The sequence below is a fragment of the Camelus ferus genome, chromosome 29, assembly GCF_009834535.1.
Source record: "Camelus ferus isolate YT-003-E chromosome 29, BCGSAC_Cfer_1.0, whole genome shotgun sequence".
In the NCBI taxonomy this organism is placed as follows: Eukaryota; Metazoa; Chordata; class Mammalia; order Artiodactyla; family Camelidae; genus Camelus; species Camelus ferus.
Window position 1 is genome coordinate 18,897,297 of NC_045724.1, and position 27,068 is coordinate 18,924,364.

General features: G+C 47.9%; 1 protein-coding gene across 1 annotated transcript; it reads right to left on the reverse strand.

Annotated features, from left to right (window-relative positions):
• Window positions 1–3,389: 3,389 nt before the first annotated feature.
• Window positions 3,390–26,839, reverse strand: VXN (vexin). Its single transcript, XM_006193745.3, has 6 exons — window positions 26,399–26,839; window positions 22,193–22,248; window positions 14,268–14,418; window positions 10,534–10,595; window positions 7,658–7,749; window positions 3,390–5,809 (listed from the first exon to the last, which is right to left on the reverse strand). The coding sequence occupies exons 1-6, from the start codon at window positions 26,463–26,465 to the stop codon at window positions 5,626–5,628; spliced, it is 612 nt and encodes a 203-aa protein (XP_006193807.1). The 5' UTR covers window positions 26,466–26,839; the 3' UTR covers window positions 3,390–5,625.
• Window positions 26,840–27,068: the final 229 nt, after the last annotated feature.

The following is a 27,068-nucleotide window of genomic DNA, read 5'->3' on the forward strand; positions in this document are numbered from 1 at the left end:
GGCTTTGACTGATATATTTGAGTCAAGTTTTCCCCCTCTGGGAAGCTGCCCCTTCACGGCCAGCCGGCGGTGTGCTGGTGTGGAGGAAGCCCATGGCGCTTGGCCCCAGTAGGGCTCCTGAGGGCAGTGCACAAACCGGACATCTACACTCAGGGACTCCAGCGTCAGATTGCCTGAGTTCATCTCCAGGCCTGCCACCTGTGGAACCTCAGACAAGCTAATGAACTTTGGAGGCCTCTGTTCTTAGGGGTAAATGGAGCAGTTAAGGAAAGAACTATCTCATAGAACTGTTTGGAGGGTTGCATGGGCACTTTAATAACCTTGCCGAGTGCCTGGCACGTGGTAAACACTCAATGTTCGCTCCAGTTGATACTGCTGCATTTATCTTAATAAGTAAATAAGTCCACAACGCCTGGCTGGAGGGCCCCGGGAGACACGTGGGTTTAGCCTGTGGCTTCGGGTAGCCCCTGGCACACAGCCCCTGGGCACCTAGGGGGAGAGGATATGTATCCAGTTTCCAAGGCCAGGCCTGGCTTTCTGCCTTTCCTCTCAGGATGAAGGAGCAGGGAATAAACAGCCAGAACAGCCAGGCATCCCTTCTCCTCCCTAATTCCTACTTCCCTCCGCAATCTCTGCCTCTCAGCATCCTGAGGAGGAACAAAGCAGCAGATGGGGAGACGAAGCAGGACCAGGCCGAGCGGCCCCACGGCAGCACCCAGCTCCCAGCAGCCAGCTGCTGAGGCAGCGCGCTGGTGCCCGGAGCCCCGCCAGGTCCTAGGGAACCCAGATGGCAAACAGGGCGGGATCCTGAGGCTGGGACTCCCCATCCCATCCCTACCCCTTCCCCTGGGATGCTGGTGTCTCCACCAGCACGAGGAAAGCTCCATCCCTCTTCTCCGCCAGCTTCTTAACTGGCTACCTGCTCGGTTTACAAGGCAGTGCCTCTCTGGGGTTTTTCATGATAAACCGAGTCTCCTAGGTTGTTTGGGGATGTGGCGTTTGTGTGAGAGACTGGGGAGCCTGCTTTCCTGATGAGGTCACTGTTCCTTGAGTTATTACCTTGCTTTCCTTGGCCTGAGCAAGCAGCAGGAATGCCTTGGAGCCGTGTTTGTTTGTGAAACATTGAATTCCTGCCTAGTGACGCCCAGGCAGGCCAGCTTGCTTCCAGAGCGGGGTCCCTCATACTTCTTCAGTCCTGAGTCCTGTGGGTCCCAGTGTCTGTCATCTGTGTTGGGGCAAAAGGTCTGGAGCCAGGCCTGGTGGACGCAGGACCACTGGGGGCCTGCATCCCTCCTTCGGGCCTGTGGTCTCCCAGGCCAGTGTGCTTTGTAGGTTTCATCTGAGGGATAATTTTGCTGGTAGGGAATTCAGGCAAGAGGCCAGGGCAGCATTTGGCAGTGAGCGGGCAGCTCCTGGACAGGGGGAGCCGTTTGAATTCTCAGTGAAGTCAAAGGAGTGGTCACTGCCTCCACTTCCTGCCTGTGAGCCGAGGGCCGTTGTCCTGCCCTGGCCTGGCGGGGTGAGTGGCCGCCTCGGGCTGCAGGCGCTGGTCCCACAGGCCACACAGGGGGAGGAGGTAGCCTGGGGCCGTGCCAGCTGCCGACAGGCCTGGCCAGGGAGTCTGGCCCCAGGCTCTGAAAAGGATTCTATTTCGGGTCTGTGACTAGCTCTTCAGCCTTCACTCCTGTCTTGAGCTTCTTGAGTCACTTCTCCCCACTCCCAGCCCTGCTTCTTTCTGAATGGAGTGGGTTATCATCACACCATGTGTTAGAAAAGCAGGTCACAATTCAGCAAGCCCTTTTAGACACCAGCTCTTGTTTGAGCTTTCATCAGTCTGCGAGGTCCACCAGGCAGGTGATTTCATCCAAGTTTCCCAGATGAGGGACACCCCCCCACCGCACCCCCCATAATTGGCAGGCTGGATAGAATCCCAAGCTCCTTGGAGTCTGTGAGCAAAAGCTGGATCATGTTGAATGGGGCCTCTCCCTGAAGAATTCTGGGGCCCAGGTGGTCAAAGAGTAGGAAATTCAATTTGCTTTTCTGTGGTGGAGTCTGAAACGTTGGTTAGCACTTGCTTAGAATTGCATGTAGCCCTCCCTATTTGGGGCTGGATCCAGATCCCCGCATCCTTCCTGGAAAAGCACAGAAACCTCTTAGGCCAACAGGCAAAGGCCTGGTTGTTTGCCTCTGGGGGAAGGAGTTCAGCCTCCTGGCAACCTGTGTTCCTGGGGGCCAGCCCAGGGCTCGGGACTTCTGAGGTTTCCAGGAGCATGAGGGGTGTAAGAAGGGCCTCTGATGTGAGGCAGAAGGATCCTCTCTACCTGGCTCCCCACAGACCCAGGAAGGGGCTGGAACCCGGCCTGGCACAGGCCCGGCTGCCCCGTCAGTCACTGATAAGAGTCACATGCCAGGTTCTTCTCTAGGTCAGTTCCCCTCCGTTGGCAGGCAGCACACACCTTTCCCAACCTATATGCTCCCTCCCAACAAAGGATATTAATAGGTGTGAGTCTTGTCCACATCCAAAGTCACCCGCACCCCCGCCCCAAACTATTTTCTCTAGGCACGTGGCCCTGTCTGCAGAGTGAGTTCCCTCCCTCTGCCCTGTGGCAGGTCCTTCACCACTCCCTACTCAACAGAGCTGATAGTCTGATAAGAAACTAAAAACTAAATGAAGTTCTAACCCATAGGAGAGTCATCTTTTTGCCTGTGTTTTTCCTTGCATGTCCCCAGGTCTCTGCCAATTTAGCATCAGAGACAACGTGTTTGGCTGCCGTGGCTTTCCCGACCCACTGCCCATCTGCTGGCTCAAAAGGCGGGACGGGTGGTGGTGGTGGGGAACAGAGAGCACACAAGTAAGAACTGAAATATGTGACTGGACTTGGTCCTAACAGAGGCGATTTTATTACCCTAAATGTCTTGGAATCCCTGTTGCCTCTGGCTCAAGAAGATTCCAGGCTCGGTCACTCCCGGACGGCCGTCTGCAGCCAGCCTTGGCATCCTCCTGCAAGTGGCTGTGCCATGAGTCACGGGGGCAATCTCCAGAGGCTGACCATGAGGTGGGCACAGAGGGGTGGCCACAGGGCCCCCCGGGGTTTGTGGTGGGGTCTGGGGGCAGCATCAGCAGGGAGGATGGAGAGCCCTGAGAGCACTGGCCAGGCCAAGCCAGGCCCTGTCAGAAATGGCCCCGGTGCTGACTGCTGCGCAGGGCCTGTAATATCAAAACCAGACACTGCCTTAGGGTGGAAAGAACACGCTGGGTTCTTTCTCAAAATCTTTTTCATTTAGGTAAAGGCACAATGAGGTCCAGATGCATAATTCTTCCCCTTTGTGGAAGTCTTCTCTCATCCAATGAAGGAGCCCCAGGCATACTCTTGTGATGATTTATTAATGTCACGAACAAAACATCCTTTATTTTTATTTGAATTGGCCAATTAAAATGTTCTATACAAGGCAAACACTTTAATCATGAACTATTTAAATGAAAAATAAATAAGTTCCATCCTACATAGATCTCCAGCTGCCACATACAAATAGAGGACATCAGTTATAAAGTAAATAAGTTAAAATAAATAGTCGTAGGATACTCTGACAGGTTCGGTGTAAACCACCTGTTTCCTCCCTCCCTTTGCTCTGGGCCCCCTTATCTATACAGTGTAGTGTAAGACTATGACACAGTCCACTGGGGCACTCAGTGAACGAGCACTTGATGCTCAAATCTCCAAATCATATTCCGAAGGGAGGACTGGGCGTTCAGAGCCTAAAACAATGTTTGAAGAGCAGAGGGCAGCGAGGTGGAAGCCCTGAAACCCAGGCCTCTTATCCCCCGTGACTTCTTATATTTTACCCGGAGATATGGAAACAGGCAGTTTAGAGAGCAAAAAGCAACACGTGGCCACAGAGCAGCAGCATACTAGTAATAGTCGAGTCCAAGACCAGTGATGCGGCCAAAGTCTCCTTTGTACCAAGACATGGCAATTTCTAACCTAGTCTTAGGCTTTGTTAAATGAGTTGGATTAATTCAAGCTTCTGAATTAGAAAACAAGCCTCCTGGGGGCAGAGTTGAGACCACAGAGGACAAATACAGGAGGCACAGCCACGAATCCGCCCCACAGGCATTACCAGTTGATCACTGCACTCCTCTGTCTCTGGTTCCAGCCCCACACATCACTGCAGGCGGCCTGTGCCAATCAAGTATGTTTAGCATTTGAGATGAAAATTATTTACTAAACTTGGTGCTTCGCTGTGTTCTGAATATTCTGTATGAAGGAGTAGCTGTAACAGGCATGGGAGCCTGACACCCATAGGGGTTAGGTGCCTTCAGACTAATCATGTAACTGCTTTAAAGTGGGGTTGTCTGTTAAGTGGGGAAGGCTGTCTAACTCAGAGTTGATAGAAAGGCTGCAATGATGTATATAAAGTGCTCAGTATCACGCCTGGCACAGAGTAGGCATAAGTGGTAGCTACCATTATCATACTGTCATTTTAGGGCTACTGATGTTGATGATGGAATTGATGACATTTCCATCGCAAGAAGAATATTATACATTAGGCTGAACCATATGAAATTGATCATCAATTATGTTTGACCTAAAAAACAGCAATTTCTTCTTGTTCTATCTGGTACATAATGATGTATTTCATTTATATCACTTACTTATTCTAACTTTGTCAAATCCTTTCCTTCAAAGATTGCTTCCAAAGACATACTCCGACCTCTCAAAACCGCCCTCAAATCAATTGCTAGAGCAAGCAAAGCAAGGAGGCTGGCAGAGAAGTTGAGGACCTCGCATCTAGGCCCACTCTCTGGCATCTAGTCACGTAACTTAAGACTTTGGCTTCCTCGTCTGTAGACTGGGAATAACTGTGCCTTCTTTAATGGGGATTTTGTGAATTTAAGAGGTAATACATGGGAGAGCACTTTCAAAAGTTAACATCATTATACCAAAGCAAGGTATTATCAATTCCACTAGACTGTGCCACTTCTGAAAAACATTAGCATTCAGAATTTTAATCATGTTTTTCTATAGAAAAACTGCATGTAAAAGAATAGAGAATTCATGCAATCATGCCAAATGATCATCAAAATTGATCTCGACAATACTCCCACATGAATGCTAGAACTACTAAGTAAATGTGTATACAGTGCTTTGCCACTAAAAATCATACCTCACTAGATAAAATAAATATGGTAACAGGAACAGTGAGAAGCCTTCGTGTTTACAGTGCCTCAAATGTCAAGCTCTGAAACATTTATGCCAGAACTCAGAGCAACTCGGAAGGAAAACTGGGGAACTGCCCGCTTCCTTCCTTGGCGGGCTTTAAGATGGGTTGGGAAAGTTTGATTTGGGTGCGGTTTTGCTTAAAGATAAGGATATAAACTTTGTGACCTCCCGAAGGCACTTTCAGACCAATGTCTTTATCGATTCTAAGAAGGAACAGTTCTCTTTTGCCTTCGAGGGCAGCTTCTTTCCCGAGTCCTAAGCCAGGGCGGTCGGTTAGTACAGGAGGGAGATGCGTGTGGACCAGCGACTAGCAGAGGTGAATGTGGCTCAGCTCCAATCCAGAAGTTTCCTCCCCTTGTGCGGTGAACAGGGGCCAGCGCAGGGTCCCCGGGGAGGGCCGCCTTTAGTCGGCCTCAAAGGCGCTGTTGGTAGCTCCCACGTACTCAGACTTCTTCTTGTGCCTGGTCCACATTTTCCGCAGGATGCTGGGGACGCCGCAGGAAGCACTTCCCGTCAGCGGCAGGGAGGCTTCTGCTCCCTGCGGGAGGGTTGGGTACTCTTCAGTCATCTTCTTGAGGTGTCTGGATCTAAAGAAAAGCCAGGGGTGGGTGGGGAGAGCAGTCACTTCGCTGAATCAGACTTTTACTGGTTGCCCTCGGGAAGAACAGCCAGAGCCCTTGCCCCTCCTCTGGTCCCACACCTGTGACCAGGGTGGAGGGTCCCTGTTGGGACCCACGCAGGAGTGACACCCCCTCTCCCGCCCCCAGGGGGTCCCTGCATTGGGGGAGGGAAGGACGTGGCCCTGGGCACACTGGCTGAAGGGTCCCAAGTTCTGCTCTTGTTCCAAACTCTACTCCCCACTCTCCCCACCCCACGAGCCATCTTGCTGGAAAAGGCAGATGTTGCAAAGCATCAGCCATTGAAAGCGCATGAGCCCTGGGGCTGAGTCCTGCTACCACTTACTGTGTGACCTCAGGCAAGAGACTTAACCTTGACCAGCCTCAGTTTCCTCACGTGTGAAACAGGGATAATTTCATCTAATTCACAGGGCTCTTGTGAGGAGGGCAGCAAGTAACAAAGTGTCGACCTCAGTAAATGTTCATTTTTCTTCTCACTTGCTCCTCTTTTGGGAAAGACATGGGTTTTATTTTCAATAGCCAGGGACCAGGAGCAAAGTGGAATGAGAATGTCTAAGCTCAGAGAGAAAGGGGCCATTTAGAACCCTCTGCAGTGCAGCCGTGTGGATGGAAAGGCGGGCCTTTCTTGAGGCACGGCGGTCCATTTTTGCTGGCTTACTGCCGCAGTCAGCAACAGCCTTTGCTGCTCAGGACAATTTGCTACTAGAACTTAATACAATCTAAACGATTTTCTTACTCTTCTCCAATTAGAACCCAATACATTGAGTGACTTGGTTTTTCCCACTCACTCTTGATGGCTCTCTTTCATCGAGAAGGGCTTCACGGGGGTCTGTTTCTCCTTCAACTCCCTCAGCTTTCAAGGTGTGCGCCCCTCAGGGCCATATGGTGGCTCTTGGTCCCTCACACGTGAGCACCTAACACTTTCTCAAGCACGTGCCTTTCTGACCCCCAGACTGTTTCTTGAAAAATGAGGCAATGGTTTGTGCCAGGCTCTGTACACATTAGCTCATCCAATTCTCACAGTAACCCCCCAAGAGGGGTCCTGTTGTTATCCCCATTTTTGGTTTGGTTTTTTTCTTAAATAAATGAGGACCTGAAGGTCTGAATAACTTGCCTGAAATCATAGCCAGTCAGTGGCTGTGCCGGGCAAGCAGGCAGATCTGAGTCAAAAGCCCACATCCTTCACCATCCCCGAAACCACTTCTCCGCTCCCTCCAGCCTGGAGGAGTGTGATGGGGGTGTAAATGCACACGGTGAACTGAGTTTAAGGCTCCTGCCATCTTCTTAGTGCCCCAGTGGAGGCAGTGAGGGCATTGCAGGGGCACTGTCATTCCTGCTACTCTCACTGCTGTTTCCGGATCAGAGTTAATAGTAACGTGGGGGTTATAAATTTGGTTTGAAACATTTGTACTTTTTACCTTTGAGTGGGGACCCTGAACCTGATTCATGAGGCATTTCTGACACCGGCATGCCTTCGGGAGGTCCTGAATATGGCCTGTGATTACATTTATCTAATTAACCAAAACCCCTCCCAAATGACACTTCTCCAAGTCTAAAGAGTGGCGTTAATGAGGTGGAAACCATCAGAAACACTTCAGCTTAATCCCAGGGAAACGATGAGGCGCTGCAGAGACCCAGCATTACTGCCCTCATTAAAAGGGAATTTACAGCTGGCGTGGATTTTGTTTTAGCATCTTGAGAGTCTGTCGAGCGGCCACCTGTTACTCTTCGCTGCAGCAGGCTGACAGGAGTGGGTGGGGAGCCCCGAGGCCGCAAGGCCGGAGGCACAGCACTCACCCTCTGGTCAGAGCGGCTCCGTTCTCAGGGCCCGGAGCTGCAGCCTCCAGGACGCCCGGGGCTTTCACAGAGATCCGGGCCACCGGGGGCATCTGGGTGGGGAGAAGGGAGTGTGAGGATGTCCCATGTTCCCAACTCTGGCACTGACTGCAGCCGTTCAAAGGGTGTCCTCACACCACAGCGGACACCAGACTTGTGACTTCCTGTTTCTATCTTAGTAGAATCTGCATTTCTAACAGGGTCCTAAGTGGTGCTAGTCCCGGGACCTCACTTTGAGAACCACCGACCCAGAGACACCTGAAAGAGAGCAACTCACTACACTGGAATTTGACACAACATTGTAAAATGATTATAAATCAATAAAAAAAGTTAATAAATAAGTAAATAAATAAAAGTAGTATAGGAAATTAAAAAAAAAAAAAAAAAGAAAGAGCAACTCAGTCCAACCCGAGGACTCTGTCCCCCTTGCACCCCCGAGGCCCGTGTCCACTTTGTTGTCAAATCCTGCAGATTCTTGCTTTGAAATACTGCTGAGGTTAGTGCCACCCTCTCCCTTTCCTGGGCTGCAGCCTTCAGGGCCTGTCTTGTTTCCCACCAGACCTACCACATACCCCAGGCCCTCCTGGAATCGCAGAGTCTCCCCACCACAGGGCAGACGGAGGCCAGCTCTGCATCCTGCTCTTCCCGGCTCCTCAAAACCGTGCTCCACCCCATCTGTGCCGCTCTGCCTTGTGTTTCTCCGGGCGGGTCCCAGCAGGACTGGTCCTGCTTTTCCTGTCTCTCACGCACAACTCCGCATCCTCACCCAGCCTTTCCTTCGCTCTCTGGATCGAGCCCCAGCTCTGCCTGCCCTTCAAGGCCACTTTGTCCAGGCAGCCTTCCCTCAGCCTGGTGCCCAGCGTGACCTCTCTCTGTCTTTTGGCCCCAGTGCACTAAGTCCTTATGTGACATGTTTTGGCATCCCCCCAATTCTCTTTTTGGGTCTCTGCTTGTTTCTTGTGCTCTGTACTCTCCCCAGGACTGGCATGGCTGCGACAAGGTCTGGGGCTTAACCCTTTGGGGCCCCCACCCCCAGCTCGCCTTAAAGGAGGCAGGGAGTGCTTAAGAACCGTACCCTGAACTGAACGGTAACTGATGGCCTAAGCAGGGCTAAGTTCAGAGTTTGTTCTGTCAATGGACCTTTGCTCTGCTCCTCTACCCGAAGCCCCAGGGAAAGCTTAAGGTCACTACATTCCTAGAATTGCTGGAAAATTCCAAGTTGAGGACACCAGGATTCACCCCGCCTTCTCTCCCTCACTGGTTGGAGGTGGTGGGCAGAGTTACTGTGCCACCTTGTGGCCTCTCGGGAGCTGTCCCTCTCCATTGTGCCGGCAGCCCTGGAAACATGCCTCTTAGTCCATCCAACCCCAATCCTGCCCTCCGCTGTCTTCTGTCTGCAGTCTGATTTCCTCCAGCGCATTTTAGCATCGAATCAGATTTAGCTGCTCCAGCTCTGAACTGCCCTCTGCCCTGGGATAGTGGGCCTCTGATGAGCTGCAGGACCCCAGCCCCACCATCACAGGCCCAGAGGAAAGGATCAGTCATGCCGACTCTTTGTTCTCTGTGCTATTGTTGCCCCTTCCTTTGTGACCACATCCCCATCACCACGCTGTCCCATCCCACCTGGCACTGGCCTCCCGGCTGCAGCTACCTCTCTGCTACGGGCACTGTCTTGAGTCCAGCCCAGGGGCTGGGAGCAGGTAATCCAAGGCAGTGAGATGCCCTCTTCCCCTTAGCCTGGGGTTCAGCCGAGGCCAGCTGTTTGAGCTGTCACAGCCCGACAACCTTCACTCTGGCAATGGCCCAGCCATCCTGTTTCCCCTGGGTACTAGGTTGGGGCAGGGGGCTCCTGATTGCCCATCCCTGCCCTTTGGGTGGTTTTAGGGATGACCTAAAAGAGATAACTGGTTCAGATTTCCTGCCCAGATCAGCAGGGAAGTGCTCATATCTCTGTCTAGTTTGTGTCATAAGGACAAAGGCTGACCCAGACACTCTCTCTAGTCTCTTCTAGTTCTCACAGGGCACAATCCATGAGTCTTGAGAGCTGATGCCCACAGAGCCCAGGAGGCCCAGGCTGACCTCACCTCTGGCCACCACTGGCTCCTCCTGTGCTAACCCAGAAGGCACCCACACTCATGCCCTGAAGATGATGGAGATGTGTTTTTTCAGGGTGGCACAAAGCTAGACCCAGACACGCACGGCCTGATCCCCCTTCAGGGAAGGACGAGCCACTCAGCTTGGGGAGGGGGGACAGCAGGTGACTCTCAGTTCCTTCAGGTGTCCTTGGCTGCAGAGGTCACACCCTTCTGGGCACCCACATGCCGTGACAGAGCAAGGAGGAAACATAAAGGTGTGGCCACTTGGATCCAGCTCGGGACAACTGGATGGACACCTGCCCCAGAGCGCCTCGCAGGAGGTACTGGGCCTGCGGGTGGTTCAGCGGCTCCCTGGGCCCAAGTCTGCCTGAGATGATGGTGTTTGTGTTTTCACCATGCTCGAGACCCCTGCATCTCTTTACCCCTGTAGCTGCCCCTGGGAATTCATCAGCCATTTCCATCTGGCGGGGGCCAGCCACAGAAACTGCTTTGCTGCCCCCTGCTGGAGATGTCTGCTAGGTAATGCCTTCTGCTGGCCTATGAGCTGAATTTCTGGCAAGAAGGAGAGCGGCAGCCAGTGGTGTGCCGCCAGCCGATGGCTCTCGGAGCCGGGAACCCTCAGCTAGGCTCTTCTAATGACCCTCAGGCCAGGAACAAAGGACACCTGGTCTCTTCATGGCAGGGACAGGACAAGAAGTTTAAAGCACAGCAGATACAACTTACCAGGCTTATTTTACTTACCAAAGCTTTTCCGTATGCTCGATTCCCACACAGATTTGCTGATTTGGGTTCAGAAATCCCCACTGCAAAGTTGAATGGAAGGGGTGTTACTCAGTGGTCCTGTGTTCTACCTCCCCCTGGTTCTGCATCAATTAGCTCGTTAGCTAGTCCATCACAAGCCGGGAATTTCTAACGGCCTTTGTACCAGGCAGCACCATCAGGCAGTAGGGTCAGGCAATGGGGCAACTGTCCAGGGGTCACCTGTGAAAATGAGCCACAAGTCCTGCCTGCTGTTGGGAAGTAAGCCTCATAATGTGGGAAGGTGGGGGTTTATCAGAGTCCTGAGACATCGTACGTGAGAACCTTCCTTCTGTGCCTTTATTTCTGATTACCCATTTCTGGGAATCCAGCTGTTGATTTGGGGTAGTTGGTGAGAGGTGGGGGTAGCTGGCCTTCAGTCTAGTCCCTCCTGGGCCAGAACACAGCGTATAGAAATACTGCCCCCCACCCAGAGAGAAACATCTCAGTGCCAGTAAAATGGGGTTGCACGGTTACCAAGAGCAAACCATGACGTGCGGCGTGCTGGCGTCAGTGGGGACAGCAGCTCCTGTCTGAGTACTTTCTGTGGCGGGCACTGTGCTGAGTGTGAGGTACAAGCCCTGTCTCACTTCACCCTCACCACAGCCCTCCCAGGGGGATCTCACAGCCATCCCCACTTCCTAGACGAGGAAATGGAGGCTTTAGAGACACGTAGCAGTTACGACGAAGCCAGGTAGGGATGACCTAGGGACTGGCATGCTGCCCTGTTTGGTGGTCTTGCAGGTCTGGGGAGACTTCAGGTCTGGGGACCCCCCTCACCCAGTCTGGGCGGACTTTGCCAGGTGGGGAGACACAGGGAGGGCAGTCTGCAGAGAGAACCATGTCTTCTAACAGGATAGAATGAGTGGTCACAGAATTTCACCACAGCTCAGGGTTGTTCTGTTTATCGGCTGGCAGGGACAGGAGTGTCACAGGAAGTGGCCCACAGGAGAGATGAGCAGAGGACAGGTCCTGGAGGGCCTTGGGCATGGTCTGGAGGGCAGTTGGGGGTGCGGAGAACACAGTATTTAAAGCAGAGGGGTGGCAGAAGCAGATTGTGGGGGGAGAGGGATGGTAGTGGAGGACCAGGGTTGGCTGCTACACATAAGGGATGAAGGTAATCTGAGCCCAGGTGGCCTGAGGTAGGTACCAAGAGGGAGGGGCAAGACAGGCCCAGGAGTGGACACTGCCAGTGTTTAGTGTGTGGAGTGGGGGTGGGGAGGACAAGGGGCCGTTGGCGTTAACATCCTAGTGGCTTGCTGGAAAGATGGATGGTGGCCCCAGCTGAAAAGGAAGGTTTAAAGATGGAGGACAAGTTCCCTTTGAACAAGTTGATTCTAAGACATCTGAGGAAATCTTGGTGGAGAGTTTCCTCCAGTAGCCGATTCCCCTAGGCCCATTTCTGGTCACTTGAGGCTTATCTGCTCAAAGCCTCAGGGTGAGAGGGTTTCTCAGCTGGGCTTCTGCCTTCAGAGTTCCCACTACTTCCAGAGTTCCCCAGAGCATCTTTCTCCCATAAGAGAAGGCTACAGCATCCAGGAGGCTTCTCCTGTAGCTCAGAAAAGAAACAGGTCTCTAGATCTGAGATCCCTGGAGACACACATTTTCTGATGGGAGGATGGAAGACTCATGCCCAAGGTCGGTGCTAAACCTTGCCTGTGGAGAACACTGGGGTCTGGCTTTGACTCAGAAACTCTCCCTCCCTCTCATCCCCTCTGGAATCTGTCAGATTGTGGGAGCTGAAGGAATTGAATCAATGCCCAGCTCAATCTTTTTTTTTTTTTTTTTTTAAACCTGACTAGCACATTCCCTGCGTGAGCTGACTGTCACATGGTGGGCAGAGTCGGTCTATTTCATAACTTACTGTTCTCCTCTTCCCGTCCAAGCTTCTACAGGCTACTTAGGGAGGAAAGTAGCCCCTAAAACTAGATAGTTGGGAAGAAATTATTCTCTAGGAGAAAGAGGCAATTAGCTAGGAAATCAGGCGACCTGAGATTTAATCTCAGTTCTGCTGCTAATGAGCAGCACGACCTTGGGTAGGTCAGACGGTCTCCATGGTTTCAATTTCCTCTTCTGTAAGTTGGCAGGGGGGTGCTTGCAGTAGATCTGTGGTTCTCTACCATCAGGGTGCACTGGAATCACCTGGGCACAGGCTTATTAAAGCAGATTGCTGTGCCCCACCCCAGAATTTGATTCAATAGGTCTTGGGTGGGACCCAAAATTTGCATTTTCAGCATGCTCCCAGGTGGTTCTGCTGCTCCAGGGATGCCACTTGGAGAACCACCCATTAGATGGTCTCTAAATCCTTGTTAATCAATATGTTGTCCTTGGACCAACATCATCAACATCATCTAGGAGCTTATTAGAAACAAAATTTGGGGTCCTTCTCAGTCTTACTGAATTAGAATCTGCATGAAAACAAGATTCCCAGGTGATTCTTTTGTACATTAAAATTTGAGAAACATGGCTCTAAATTCATTTTATGATTTTGTAGAGAAGATAATCTTTTCCTTTCTACACACATGCACCCACCCTCCCACCCACCTACCTATATATAGACGGAAAAATTTATCTCCTCTTAATTTGCAAGGCAGATTGCAATTTCCTAATGGCTTCACTTTACATAAAAATGTATATATGTAATCACTTAACTAGAAAACATAGCTTGATTTATGTGCCTTTATACCTTAGATCATAAAAACAGGACCAGGGTGTCAGTGACCAAAGAAACCTTAGAGATCCAGTCTAACATATGAAGGAGGAAGGAGAGAAGATGGATGAATGAAGAGATATACTCAATGGAGTCTAATTTCAGTTCTTGTAACATTCAAAATTGTTGACACCCAAAGCTTTGAGAAGGACGTCCAAGACTTCTCGTGTATTTTTGGAATTTAAAATATGAATAACTCTAGGCTATGGGCATAACAGAAATAACTGAAACCAGCAGTTAAGGGCAAAATATCATCACAGATTTCAGCAGGCTAGACACAGATTCCTGTTTAATTGCTTGGAGTGGAAGCCATTTTAAAAAATAGCGTCAAAGGTAAGACTTCAGTGTTTCCAGCTTTCAAAACAAATTTGTCTCTAAATTCTTTTAATAGATTGTTGAAATAGCTTAAGTCATTCAAATTTTAAATGATGAGGTTTTAAGATGGCAGTTGCTGAAGAGCCTGTATAATTACACACACTTACACACACACACACACACACACACACACACACACACACACACACACACACTCTGTAAAATAATGGAAGCTTCTTTTGCTTCATGGGTCGTGTCTACACTGGTTTCCTCTCCCCCAGAATATAGTAATTTTTATCTCCTCCTGAATCCAGCAGGACTGCCTGTGGAATAAGATGGTAGATGAGCGCGTCTTGGCTCACTACGCAGGCGCAGGCGCGGGTATGTATTTGCAGGCAGAAGGAGTTCCGTGGTGCTGCTGTAGGTGGAGCCCGAGAGCAGGCGCATTCAGAGCAGAACAGCGCGCACAGCGGAAACGCGGAGCCCACGCGCCACGCGAGCTCTGCGCACCTGGCCTGATGGAGGACGCCAGGGAGGACCACGATGTGGTTGGAATAAACACACGCCAGGACGCGGACACTGTAGCAGCTGCTCTAAGTGGGTCACTGCCCCCCAGGGAGGCCCTGGGGCCATGGGCCATGGACACACGTACCAGGCCTGGCGGGGGTCTTGGCGGGGTGGGGTCCCTGCAGCCGGGCGTTCTGGAACCGGCTGGCCCTGCGGCCCTCAACGTCGCGGCGGTCGCTGCGGTGCGGCAGCAGCTCCAGGGGCCTGGGCGTGTACAGCTCTGACTCGAACACCACCTGCCGAGGAGGAAGGACCGTCAGCTTGTTCCTCTCCTGGAATCCAGAACCCACAGCCATGGCCCAGGACTGCAGCCTTGCAGATGGACCTTCCTTACCCCAAACGCTGCTAGGAGCAGTGAGAACACTTGGGCTGACTGGCCTGAAGCAGTGACCTGTGGCATTTAACTTCAGCATGTCCAGTGGTACCACGCTGCAGGAAAGTGAGGCTTCTGGGGGGTTCCTCACCAGCAGCTCCTTCACGAGTCAGAAATCTGGGCCATTAGGCCCCATACTGGGGCCAGTCACCTGTCCCAGGGCCCCACATGGTTTGACAACAGGACAGGCTATTTGAAATGAAGACGGTCCTAGAAATCGGACCTGCAGCTGAGTAAGCGCCCTGGTTCACGCGGCTTTCTGGATGCTCCTGCAGAGGGGAGACCTGGGGAGAGGACTCAGGGCCCAACTGATTCCCTGGTTGTGAAAAGGAAGAAGCTGCAGGGAAGACAGCAGGCAGGGCTCCAGGCCACTCACAGTCCCCCACCGTGCAGGATGCCTGTCTGTGTCGGGTGGAGCTGGGAGATGAATTTCTAGGACGTGTGGCTGGGTAAGTGGAAGCTGATAAGCCAGAGCAGAACGCTAAATGCTATGGTGTTTTCAATCATGACCACCCGCTGAATAGTTGTTTTGGGGAGAACATTAAGAGGAATACCCCTTTTGTCAGATTCCACTGAAAGGGGCCTTTAAAAATATAGTAACAATACTGAAGTCATTGAAATAATTTAAATGTAAAAACTTGAGACAAGTAATACAAGTAATACAAGATATTTATCTTAATATCACAGGTGACAAGGGGAGCCTTAGCAGTTTGTGGCTCATATCCTGCATATTTTTATGCATAACTACGACACTGGGGTCATTCAGTTTCTTCTCTCCTTTGAAGCAGGTTGGAACCTCCAACATTACATGGCAGCTTCTCTGAGGCTTGTATTTGCTCATTCTCTTGCTCACCTGCTCCTTCCCTCTGCAGACATCCTGCGAGGGCATTTCCATGCAGATCCTGGGCCCTGGGTGTATCTGTGAGTGAGGTGGACCCATCTCCACCCTTAGAGTCTAGTCTTTGGTGAATCCCCTTCAGTTGTCCACATATAACAGTCGTGGAGGGAGCTGAGGCAAAGAAGACTGAATTTTTAAATATTATATTGGGGTGATAGTTTACTGGCGAAAAATTGGACCTTTAATAAATGTTGTTGGAATAAATGTCAGGCCACCCAGGAAACGGATCAGTGTCCACACTTCTCATACCAAAATGAATACCAGACAGATCAAAGATGCATGTTAAAAAGAAAACCAAACAACCCAAACCCAAAAACAAACACTAGAATAGAATATGGGTCAATGTTAGCATTTGTTATGGATAAATAGGGAGTTATCCCTATGTACATAAAACTCTTACAAATCAATAAAGAGGAAGAAAAACAGTAGAAAAATGGGGCCAAAAAACACCTGGCGATTGACAATAGACATGCAAATAGCCAGTAAACATAAAAGATGTTCAACAACAATAATTAAATGCACATTAAAACAAAATTGTTTTTTCTCCTATCGATTGTCAGTGATGAAGTTAACCTCCACGTGGGGTTGTGCAGCCCTGAGTTCTAGCCCCAGGTTTGATACTTTGAGGTTACGTGGAAGGGGGTCCTTTCCCCCTGTCCTTGCTGTGTTGGGGAGCAGTCCCTGCTGGTCCTTGGCAAGGATTTCAGGAGCACAGCCGGCTCTCTTCCCTCGTGCCACCTGTTTACCTGCAGCCTCGAAGAGCAGCCCTGTCTGCCACAGAGGAAGAAGGGGCCGGGGGTGGGCGGCTGTCATTCTTTGCTTCAGTTTATTGCAAATAGTTCTTTGCTTAGAAAATTAATATATCCCAAATTTGGTCTCATCTTGCTTAGGAGATTAACTCTTCTCAGGCCCAGTTTTAGGACCCAGACTCATTCTGTGTCTTTGGAGAGAGCTGGGGATAATTCAGGAGCATTTAGGATTAGTCCGCCTTCTTCTCTGGGCATTGCAGAAGATGTTTTTTTTCCTCCAATAATTTAGAATATTTATTCTCCCGCTACCCCTGCTTTGTTGAGATATAATGGACACATATGATTGTATAATTTTAAGGGGAACAGTGTGTTGATTTGAGACGTTTATAAATTGCAAAATGATGAGAAGGTGGTATTTCTGTTGGGTTTCCAACAAGCCTTCAGGGCAGGCTGAGGGCAGTGCCCGTCCGCCCTACACCAGCTCACTGAGGGCTGTGAGGCGCAGCAGAGGGTGGCCTGGACTTGTCACCCTGCACAACTTCCTCAGCTCTCTCCCTTTCCTTCCCTCCTCTTAGCACTGCCCTCTGCCATGGTGTTGCCCAGAATACTGGCATTTTCTGGATAAATGGCATTTCAGAGCCCCTTCCCCTGGACATGTGTACCGTTGGGCCTCAGGGCCCTCCCCTGGGATGTGGACATCCAGGGTGAACGGGAGAGACCTGAGCCTCATTACTGACACCCAGAGGCCTTTGGCTGTCAACCTCCCATCACAGGTATTTGGGATTTTATTTTCATTCTCTCAGCATTCCTCTAATGAGGAATGAGGACTGGCGTGTGTTCCAGCCTGTTTTGTAGAAGAAGAAAGTAATGCAGGGCGTAAAAGCCTGAGGGATCTGGGAGGACCCAGCACCTCTGAAAGGGAAGCAGATGTTCCTCTGCCATCCCTTCTCTGCACTGTAGCTGGGTGAAGGGACTGGGCAGGGAGCGAGTGGAGAGGCATTAGCTGCTCAGCCCACCTCTGGATGTAGGTTTCCTGGGGTGGGGATGAGGCTGGTTACTTCCCAGGTGCCTTGGCAAGTTATCTTCTCTGTCCCTGAAGGATGCCAAAGCAGGAAAGGAAAGAGGAGAGGGCTCAGCTTGGAAAACGTCCCTTTCTTAGCTGGCCTGGTGCTTGGTTTTTGTTCCCCATAACAGTGGAGGCACTGAGAGGGTGCAGGGCAGTGCATTAGGTCCACACCACGGTATGGACAGCTGGATGTGTGCTTGTGGCTTCCTGAAGGCCTCCCGACGACCTGGCTTATTTTCTGGTCTGTAGGACACAGTCTAGGCTGGCTGCTGCTCACTGGTCTTAGAACAAGCTGGTCTGAGAGCAGGCTCTTCAGCACACTGAGTGCAGGGGTGAGATTAGGGAGTGGGGAAGGGGAGACGGGTTTTATGTCGAATTTTCCTTTCTGAGGTCAAATTTCACCAAATTGCCTGCTGGAAATAGGAATGTACTAGTGCAACAGCTTTACTGCAGTAAATTGATGCTCCCCTGCTGGGCTGAAGTCAAAGACCTAGGGGGCTGGTAGGGGGTTAGAAAGACAAGTGAGACCTAGATGATGGAGAAGCATAATGATTTGGGGCTGATGGGATCCACAACAAAGTTCTAGTCCAAATCCCTCATCTTACCTACAGGGAAACTGAGGCCAAGGGAGGCTGTGTGTCTTCAAGGTCACAGAGCTATGAGGGGCAGAGCCTGGACGAGAACCTTGCTTTCATGACTCTTAAGGGACTGCTCTTTGTAAGACCCACAGAAGTGCTGACTCCAGGTAGGAATTTTCAAGTGCAGTTGATGGCTCGGTGCATTTTGAAATAGCAAATCACCAGATTCCCTCCTCCACAAGGTTGAAATCTGGGGAGAATGTGGTATTTGCAGTCTCATTTCTCCATCTTTGCTGATGATGGCGCTGCTGCTTATTGTGAAGGGGCTGTGAATCACAGTGGTGATGGCTCCATGGTACCCGGAGTCCTAACTGACCCACACTTCAGGGAAATTTATTCCTTCAAATTTCTTTAAATTTCTTCCTTAATGTCCTTATGATGTTGGCAGCATCAGGATGATCAGGATGTTAATAAAATTGCCTGAGAATCAGAGCGGGTAGTGGGGAAAGGACTGGTGAAACTGGAGAAGAAGAAAATGGAACTTATGAGGGGTCCAGAGAGGGAGGAAACTGCAACACTAAGGATGGTTGAGAGAGGAAAGAGATATTTGTAAAGGAAGGAGCCTGACATCCATATGGTAGCCCAAGGGCTGAGAATAGACGCAAATAAGAATTTCAAGAAAAAATTCCCAAATATTGGTACATTAAAGCAGTTGCAAAATATGAACGATTTTCTCGGGAACTCGAAGACAAGAGCCAGTTGGATGAGGAAAGAAAAGATCAGAGACAGTTCTTTCTGCTTTGGGACTCAGTTTCCCTGTCTTAGGTGGAATAAGACCTTTCCTGTCTTTTCTAATTTGAATGTTCTGTTAGGCTGGGTCTGAGTTTTATGAACAAAGGATGAGTCAGGCTGTTAGGGGAAATCAGAAATTTAGAGAGCTCAAAGGCCAGAGGGTGTTATTAAACTCTCTCACCTGGGGGAAGATTTCATGTTTGAAGACAAGTCCTTAGCTTCTGATTTTTTTTTTTTGATCAAAAGTTATTTTTATGTATATTCATATACTTGAGTCTTTTTTTTTTTTTCCCCTCTGTAAAAATATTTTAGAGAGGCAGAGTCATAAACCATAGACATAGCAGTCTTTCTCAAAAATTTCCATTCCCAGGAGAGCTGAGAGCATGGTTCTGCAGAGCCAGGCTGAAGTCAGTTAGGTCTTCCAGGAGGCTGTGCCCTATGGTTTGGGGTTTCGTGTGTCTCAAGCCCATGTGGCTTCACCTCTACCATTGAGAGTTGTCTCCTTCGTTTAGGTTCCAAATCCCTTGAGAAATTTCTTCCCTAGAACCCTCTTTAACTCCTAGAAAGTAGGATTTAGTTTCCATTTTTAAGCTTTCATAGTCACAGTTCTCTCCTTATAAAGTCAGTAGGTATTGGTATAAGGGGTGATTCAGACAGGAAGATCATTTAAAGTTAGAAATTCAAGGCAAGAAGTTGGTTGAAAACTAAACGTTCCTAATTCCCAGGGGATCACTCCTGAGTCATGAACGATTTGTGGCTCCTTCAAATCTGGAATACAGATCTTCTTTGACTTACAGTGGGGTTACATCCTGATAAATGCTCCCCCCCCCACAATATCATAAGTGGAAAATGCATTTAATACAGCTAACCTACCAAACATTATAGCTTAGCCTAGCCTACCTTAAATGTGCTCACAACACTTACATCAGCCTATGGTTGGGCAAAATCATCTCACACAAAGCCTATTTTATAATAAAGTGTTGAATATCTCATACAGTTGATCAAATACTGGACTGAAGTGAAAAACAGAATGGTTGGGTGCAGAATGGTTCTAAGTCCATCATTTGTTTATCCTTGTGATCGTGTGGCCGACTGGAGGCTTCGGCCCAGCAGCACAGTTGAGTACCATCCCACATATTGCTAGTCCGGGAAAGATCAAAATCTAAGATTCCAAATATGGTTTCTGAATACAGTTCTCCTTGGCATCATCGTAAAGACGAAAATCATCAAAGTCAAACTCTTGTAAGTCGGGGACCATCTGTAATGCCAAACTCAAGTCTTTGACCAAAAGGTCTGTTCTCAAACTCTAAATTACCCACAAAAAACCCTTCCCTTTCCATTTTTGGTAACACCCACTGCTCCTTGAAAGTCAGGAGCATTTTCCTTCTAGACTGTGTGCTGAAGTTTTCAGGCATCATGAGAAAGATAAGAATTTCCTGCCCTACAACAAAGAACCCATTAAAACCCTTTCTTAATATATAAAATATTTTCAAAAGCCATTTAAAAAAGACATACAACTGACAGAAAAATGAACAAAAGACATTTCTTTTAACCCAGAGGGAAAAAATATCAAAATCTATGAAAAGATGGAGAATGATGTTAATAATTTAAAAAATGAAAATTAAAATTAAGATGCTTTCATCTATGAGATTGTTAAAGATTAACAACGTTGATACCATGCAGTATTGGCTCAGGAGTTCTGCTAAAAGTACTTTAAAACAGTTGCTAAGAATTTGGTAATGGCTGTAACATTTTTTCAGTGTTCATATCCTTTGAGCATTTTCTTTCTTTTTTTAAATTGAGATAAAATTGTCGTGTTACATTGTATAAATTTAAGTATAAGGTGTTGATTTGATGACTCAGCATTTTCATATCTATGAATTTATCCTCAAAAACATTTGCATAACAGCATAAAAAATTTGTTCAAAAATATTTCTTGTGGCATTGTTTCAGTGGAGAAAATGGGGAAACCCCATTTATTGATGGTTTGGCTAAATAATTAATGCAGAAAATCTTCAGATTTGGTTTGGGTAAAAAACTACATTCATAGAATGTTATACTATACAGCCTCCATAAAGATTGGGGACGATCTGTATGTATTAACTGGCATGTAAATATGTTCAAAATGTATTGTTTAGTGAAAAAAGCAAATTGTAAGACAGTATGTTATTGAGCAATACAGCATGATATCATATTAGTCAAGAGAAATTTTCACTGAAAAAAACACCAGTGCTTTTTGAATGCTCAGTATGTGTTGGGCTCTGGACGAAGCACTTTACATGTGTTAAATCATTTGCTCCTTCCAGTGGTTCTTGAGATCTGTGCTCTCACTATCCACATTTTAATGCTAAGGAAGTTGAGTCCCAGGATGGTTGTGCGACTTGCCCAAGGTCAGGTAGCTAGAAATAGAGCTAGGATTTAAAACTGGGAAATGGATAGAAACCAGGCAGCTGACTCCAGTCTACATACCTAACCACTATGTTCTACAGCTTCTCAGTATTTTCTGGTACCGTATTTTATATCTTTTTAGTGTTTGAAATTTATAATGAGCACATACTGCTTTGGGAATTTTGGGAATTTAAAAAGTAATAAATGTATATAAAACAACATTCCCAGGTCACTTAAAAATTATTAAAAAAATGGAGAATAGGATTTTAAAAATTGAGATGCTTAGAAAATTAAAAGTGTTCTACAAAAAATTGTGCTAGAAATAGAAACTCCAGTATAGCCAAGAAGAAACAATTAGCAGTTAAAACAAACTTTTCAAATTAAAGTACAAAGATATATTGACAGCTTTTATATACAGAAATCTGTAAGTAAATGAAAAATTCACAAGCTCTAAAGACATGTAAACTAACTTAAAGATGTTACGTGTGCTTATTAAAGTAGCAAAAGATAATACAAAAAAATGAAAGCCAATGTTGGTGAGGTTGGAGTTAAATGGAAAAGCATTGTTGGAAGCCTGGCAGTTGTTCAGAATTCCTGGTAATATATGATGAAACTGTAAGCAGAAACCATCTTTTAAAAATCATTGTTATATTTTCCATATTTAGCCCAGTGTCTCACACACAGGAATGCAAATATTGGATGGATGGATGGATAGATGGATTAAACTATTCTTATCCTTTTACTTCTACTTTGAGGTCTCTACTCCGCATAATTAATCCAAAAGAATAGTATTTGGTACAAATAAATTCACTGCACTGCTACTTATGATAGTGAAAAAATGGAACAGTGCAAATGCCAACAATAGGAGAAGACCCAGGTCAGGGATGCTGTACCCACGTTGTGTTTTAAAAAAATGTATATAGAAAATGAAAATTACTTTCTGTGGGGAAAACGGCAGAAGAAGAGGGTCTGATTCTGGGCTGTTTGTGGTCTGGGTGACATTTGTCGGGTATTTGGGATAACTGGAGGACTGAGAGTGCGGCAGCAACAACAGGGGCTACAGAAACCCTTCCTGGTTGTTGAGAGGAGAGGGAGACAGGGAAGAAGCTAGACATTGCTTTTTTAATGAAAGTCAATAAAAGGGATCAAAACTGAAGTTTCCTTACATTCTTGGTTAGGAGGTGTTGAGAGCTTTTGACTCGTCTTCTGGCTGGACTGGACACTGCAGAGAGAGAGAAAGGAATGGTTTTTGAGAACACCTGTGAGGCTGATGTAGCTACAGTAGCCATCCCCAGAGGGTCTGCACCTGGAGTGGGACAGGGCGTGGGGGGGGGGGGGAAGAGGTGGGTGCAAGCACGATTTTAGATGTTACCTGGTTGAGCGCACCAAAGCTCACAGCAGTACTATTTGCAATAGCTAAAAGGTAGAAATAGCCCAAATGTCCATTAACAAATGAATGGATAAACTACATGTGGTCCATACATACAATGGAACATCACTCAACCTTAAGAAAGAATGAAATTCTGATACAAGCTATAACATGGATGAACCTTGAGAACATTAAACTAAGTGAAATAAGCCAGATACAAAAGGACAAATATTATATGAGTTTGCTTATATGAGATACCTCAACTAGTCAAATTCACGAAGACAGAAACTAGAATAGAGGTTACCTGGGGCTGGAGGAAGGAGGAATGGGGAGTTATTATTTAATGGGTGCAGAATTCCAGTTTGGGAAGATGAAAAAATTGAGGAAATGGATGGTGGTGATGGTTGTACAACAATGTAGGTAATGCCACGGAACTGGACACCTAAAAAATGGTGAAGTGGTAGATTTTATATTCTGTGTATTTTACCACAATTTAAAAAACCTTAAAGAATCAATTAATCACAGAAAAGCTCCTTGGTTGGGAAAAGGTGTGTATTTTGTTGGAAACGGAGACAGCCCAGCATCTCTTTTGCACGTTGATGCTGGAGTGATTTACTTGGAAATGGAATCCCACCACGTCACTGCCCTGCCTGGAAGGGAAAGGACTTCTTGTCACACATCAGACCAGTGATCGGGTGAGAGCTGTGTTGCTGTTACCTTCTGCAGGGCGCCCGCGGCTGTGAAACCAGGAGTGCCGAGCGCTGGTTAAGAGCTGGGGCTCCTGGCTCCTCTCACCTGGGTGTGAATCAAACTCGACCACTTGCCAGTTATGTGACTTGGGCAAATGACTCATCCTCTCTAAACCTCCCTTTCCTCACCTGGAAGGCAGGGGAAAAACCAGCACCTACGTCAGAGGGCTGCGGTGAGGATTAACTGGACTGATGTTTATAAAGCCCTTGGCCTGGCGCCTGGCAGAGTTCCCAGGAGTTCGCGGTGGTTGTAATGATTGTCCTCTGTCGCTGTAAGACGAGGGCAGGTGAAAGCAATGAGTGATAACCTCTAGGGACTGGCATCCGTCAGACGTTCTCTTTCTGGAGTTTCCTCCGTTCCCTCCTGCTGTTCCCGGATTTCCCCCTGCCAACCCCTCCCCATGCTGGTTTCTCCCCAGGAGAATTGTTTTGAATGCTGTGGTACTGTTCACCCTTGCACTAAACCCACTGGTATAAGTTCTGGGTAAAACCACAGCTTTTATCTTTTGTATTTACTGTGAATTGTGCCTATGAAACCTTTCTCTTAAAGGGCTCTCCTCTCTAGGAAGTAAAAGTACACAGTGGTCCTCAGTTACAGACTTGATCTATGTCTTGTGCCTTTAAAATACTTAAGAAATGCTGCAACACTTGATGTTGCCTTATTTTGGGGAGATATTAAGATGGCTCAGCTAAAGAAATGCCTAGATGATAGGCTGAACTCAATGTATGTGTGTTGGAAAGAGGGATATAACAGAATAGTAATAAATGCAGTAATGGCTCACAGTGAGCTTTCCCGGGGGCTGGCTTATTTCCTTCTCTTAGTCACTCCTCACAGCAACTCTGTAGGGTAGGGTCTCTTCAGTAATTATGTTTTGTAGGTAGATACTGAGGGTTAGAGATCACACGGTGGTGGAACAGGGCCAGTGCTCTTGAACTCCAGGCTGCTGAACTTATGCTCGGTAAATGCTTTGGTCATTTCATGTGGAATAGACACAGCTAAACAGGAGCGTTTGGGAAAGAGAATCCCAGGGAGACTATGACCTTCATTAGGGAAAATCAAACCAGCCAGTATTTCTGCAGTCAGGGAATACAGGGATGGAATGAGGAGGTACCGATCTCTCTCCTAAGCAATGACTTAAACAGAGCCTAGCACCACCTTCTCCCCCTGAGAGCCCTCCGCTTGCTGGCTCTGGAGAAGGCAAGATGAGGAAAAACAAGGCACAGGAAGAGGCGGACTTCTTCCACTTCCATTCTGACATAAAACTGCAAATGTTCCTTTTCTGAGAACAGCTTCCTGAGCAATGACCTGCCCATGAATACTGATGACTGTTTGGTTTAATACCAGGAGGTGGCCATGAATAAAAATGGTAAGAAAGGAATATAGGATTGACTGTTTATCTTTGACTCAACATATTCATTGCTCTAAATATGGGATAAAAATAGAAATGACTAAGTTCTCCCTTTTACAAGAGTGGCAACTCAGGCCCAGAGAGGTTAAGTGCCTGCCCAAGGTCACACAGCACGGAAGTGGCAGTAGATCTCTTGACTACTCTGCTAAGCAAATGGAATCAAAGGCCCCGTTTTGAATGATTTTCTCCAGGTGAAGTGTAACATTGCTCCTGAACCTCATAATAAGTTTTTAATTTAAAAGGCATTCCACCTTGATGTTTTTCTCCCTTTAGTTTTTTTAAATGGAAAAAGATTACAGAAAATTCACATTCTAACATCTTCATATTTGCTTTCAATTTGTTTCCTTTTCATATAAAGGAAATAAAAAATTAGAAGGCGAGTTTTGGTCCCCTTTCTACCTCCCCTAATTCTACCTCCCTCCCCCTTCAGGGCTGCTAACATCAGTAATTTTCTCTGTGTCTTTCTAGCCTATATATTTTATATTTTCCTCCAGGTATGTATCCATAAACAATATATAGTATTGTTTTGTATTTCCAGATGTAATAATTATCATATATATATACTTTTTCAGCCTGCCCTTTTTTTCCCCACATTGTGCTTTTGGGACCTCTCTGTGTCCACCCACATAGATTAGTTCATCCCTGTTGACTGCTGTGGAGTATTCCAGACTATGATGACACCACATTTTACCCCGTTCCCTCTTCAGGGACATTTAGGTTGCTTTCAGATTTGCCCTTGGAGACTCAGGGCCCTTGTGAGCATCCACGTGGAAGAGTGTTTACCCAGAAGTGGGACTGCTGGGTCAGAGGGTCCAACTTGACTTTCCAGGTACATTCCAGAGTCTCCAGAGAGTCCCAACTTCAGCACGTGGGCAGACTCCCAGTTCTCTTTTCCTCTCCCTCTATCTGGCAATAGATGTCTAAAGCTTAATTTATGTTCCGCTGGCTGTCTCTTTGTGGCTGGACTGAGCCTCTCCCTTCCCCCCAGCAGTAGCCCTGTCGGTGGCTGACACGGGGAGAAAAGGACTTGTTTGAACAGGGGGTCACAGCACCAGCGAGCATCCAGCCCTCTTCATTCAACCTGACAGTGAGACCAGGGGCTAAGCTGAGGTCCTGGGCTCTCCCAGCAAGAGAGCGGCAGCAGAGAGAGCACTGAGGGGGCAGAAGAGAGGGCCGAGCTCTGCAGGGGGCGAGGGAACTTTCCAGGATCCAGACCCCTGGGTCTCCGTGCTCTCACGCAGAGCCCTTCCCGGGACTTGACACCATTCACCTGTTCACCTCGGAGCACCAGAGCTTTTACAAAGTCACACTCTTTGGCAGTGCCAGTTGCAGGTTAAGTTTGGGAGTGTGGCCCTAGGGTCTGGGCAGAGGCCAGCCTCGGTCAGGGCAGTATTTGACTGCTCCATTGGACTTTAGGCCACTGCCAGCAGGCTGTCTCCTCCCATTTCATGGCACAGTTAGAAAGCATACTTTTGCGCTGCTTCTCGTTTCAGAACCCACCTGCTCACTGGAGAAGATGACAGAATCTAGCTAGCTTCCCTGGGAATTTTGTTTTCATCTCTGTTTCCTAAAACAATGGCTTGCTGTCACTTTTGTTTGGCATATTAGGTTCCCAGGATCGAATTAAGTGAAACGGGGAGTATTTAACTCTTTCGTTCCCCCTTGATGGATTGTTTCTCAGTGACTGATGTCCATCCATGTGCCTCCTTTTCAGAAACAATAACCGCAAACACCATCAAAACAGAGATGATCAGACCTCAGAGACCCGAGGGGAAAACAGCACGTGATCGTTATTACCCTCCTGCGTGCCGCGTTAAGGAAACAGTCAAGGGCAATTTTACTCACCCTTGGAAGGAATCACGGTGGTGAAAACTTCTATATTTTCATCACTGCAGCTGTAAATCTGATGCATCGTTTCAGCCTTCTCTCCCCAAAAGTGCCTGGGAACCGGAGGCCTCTCTCTGAACCCCTAGTCGCGAGGTTTCCTAATCCAGTCTGGCTCGGGGATCATTGTGCCGGTCCACAAAAGACAGGCTGGTGCTGTGATCTCATCTCATTCCAGAGTCTTCACTGCAACATTTTCTAATCCCATCTGTCTTTTTTTTTTTTTTCTCTTCCCTTTATGAATCCTATTATTGCGAACCTTTGATTGAGCGTGGCGGCTTCAGTCCCCTCCCAGCCAGGATGTATTTAACATTTTTATTTTGCCGTGTCTGCCGCAGTGAATTTGGAAGTCTTTTGTGAAGTGGTGATGAAGTGAAATCGCCTACTCGGTTAGCACCAAGTGTGGCTGGAGGATTTCACCGAAAAAGGAAACGTGAATTTTTGTACCAGCAACTCTCCTTTTCATTTCAGAAAGGAAAGGGCTGTTTTTTGTTGTTGTTGTTGTTGTTGTTGTTGTTGTTGCTGTTTGTTTTTTCCTTTCAGATGAACTGGCTATTCAGTAATTTGTCATGTGTTAATTTGGCTTCCTTCAAAGTTTCTATTTTAAACAAAAGGACTGTTTCTCCGGAGC

Excerpts from the sequence above, each read along its gene's own strand:
- VXN (XM_006193745.3), bottom strand. The coding sequence starts at position 26,465 with ATGCATCAGATTTACAGCTGCAGTGATGAAAATATAGAAGTTTTCACC. Across the intron at positions 14,419-22,192 it reads AACACCTCCTAACCAAGAAT|GTGGTGTTCGAGTCAGAGCT; the intron begins GTAAGGAAACTT and ends CCTCCTCGGCAG. Across the intron at positions 10,596-14,267 it reads CAAGACCCCCGCCAGGCCTG|TGGGGATTTCTGAACCCAAA; the intron begins GTACGTGTGTCC and ends TCAACTTTGCAG.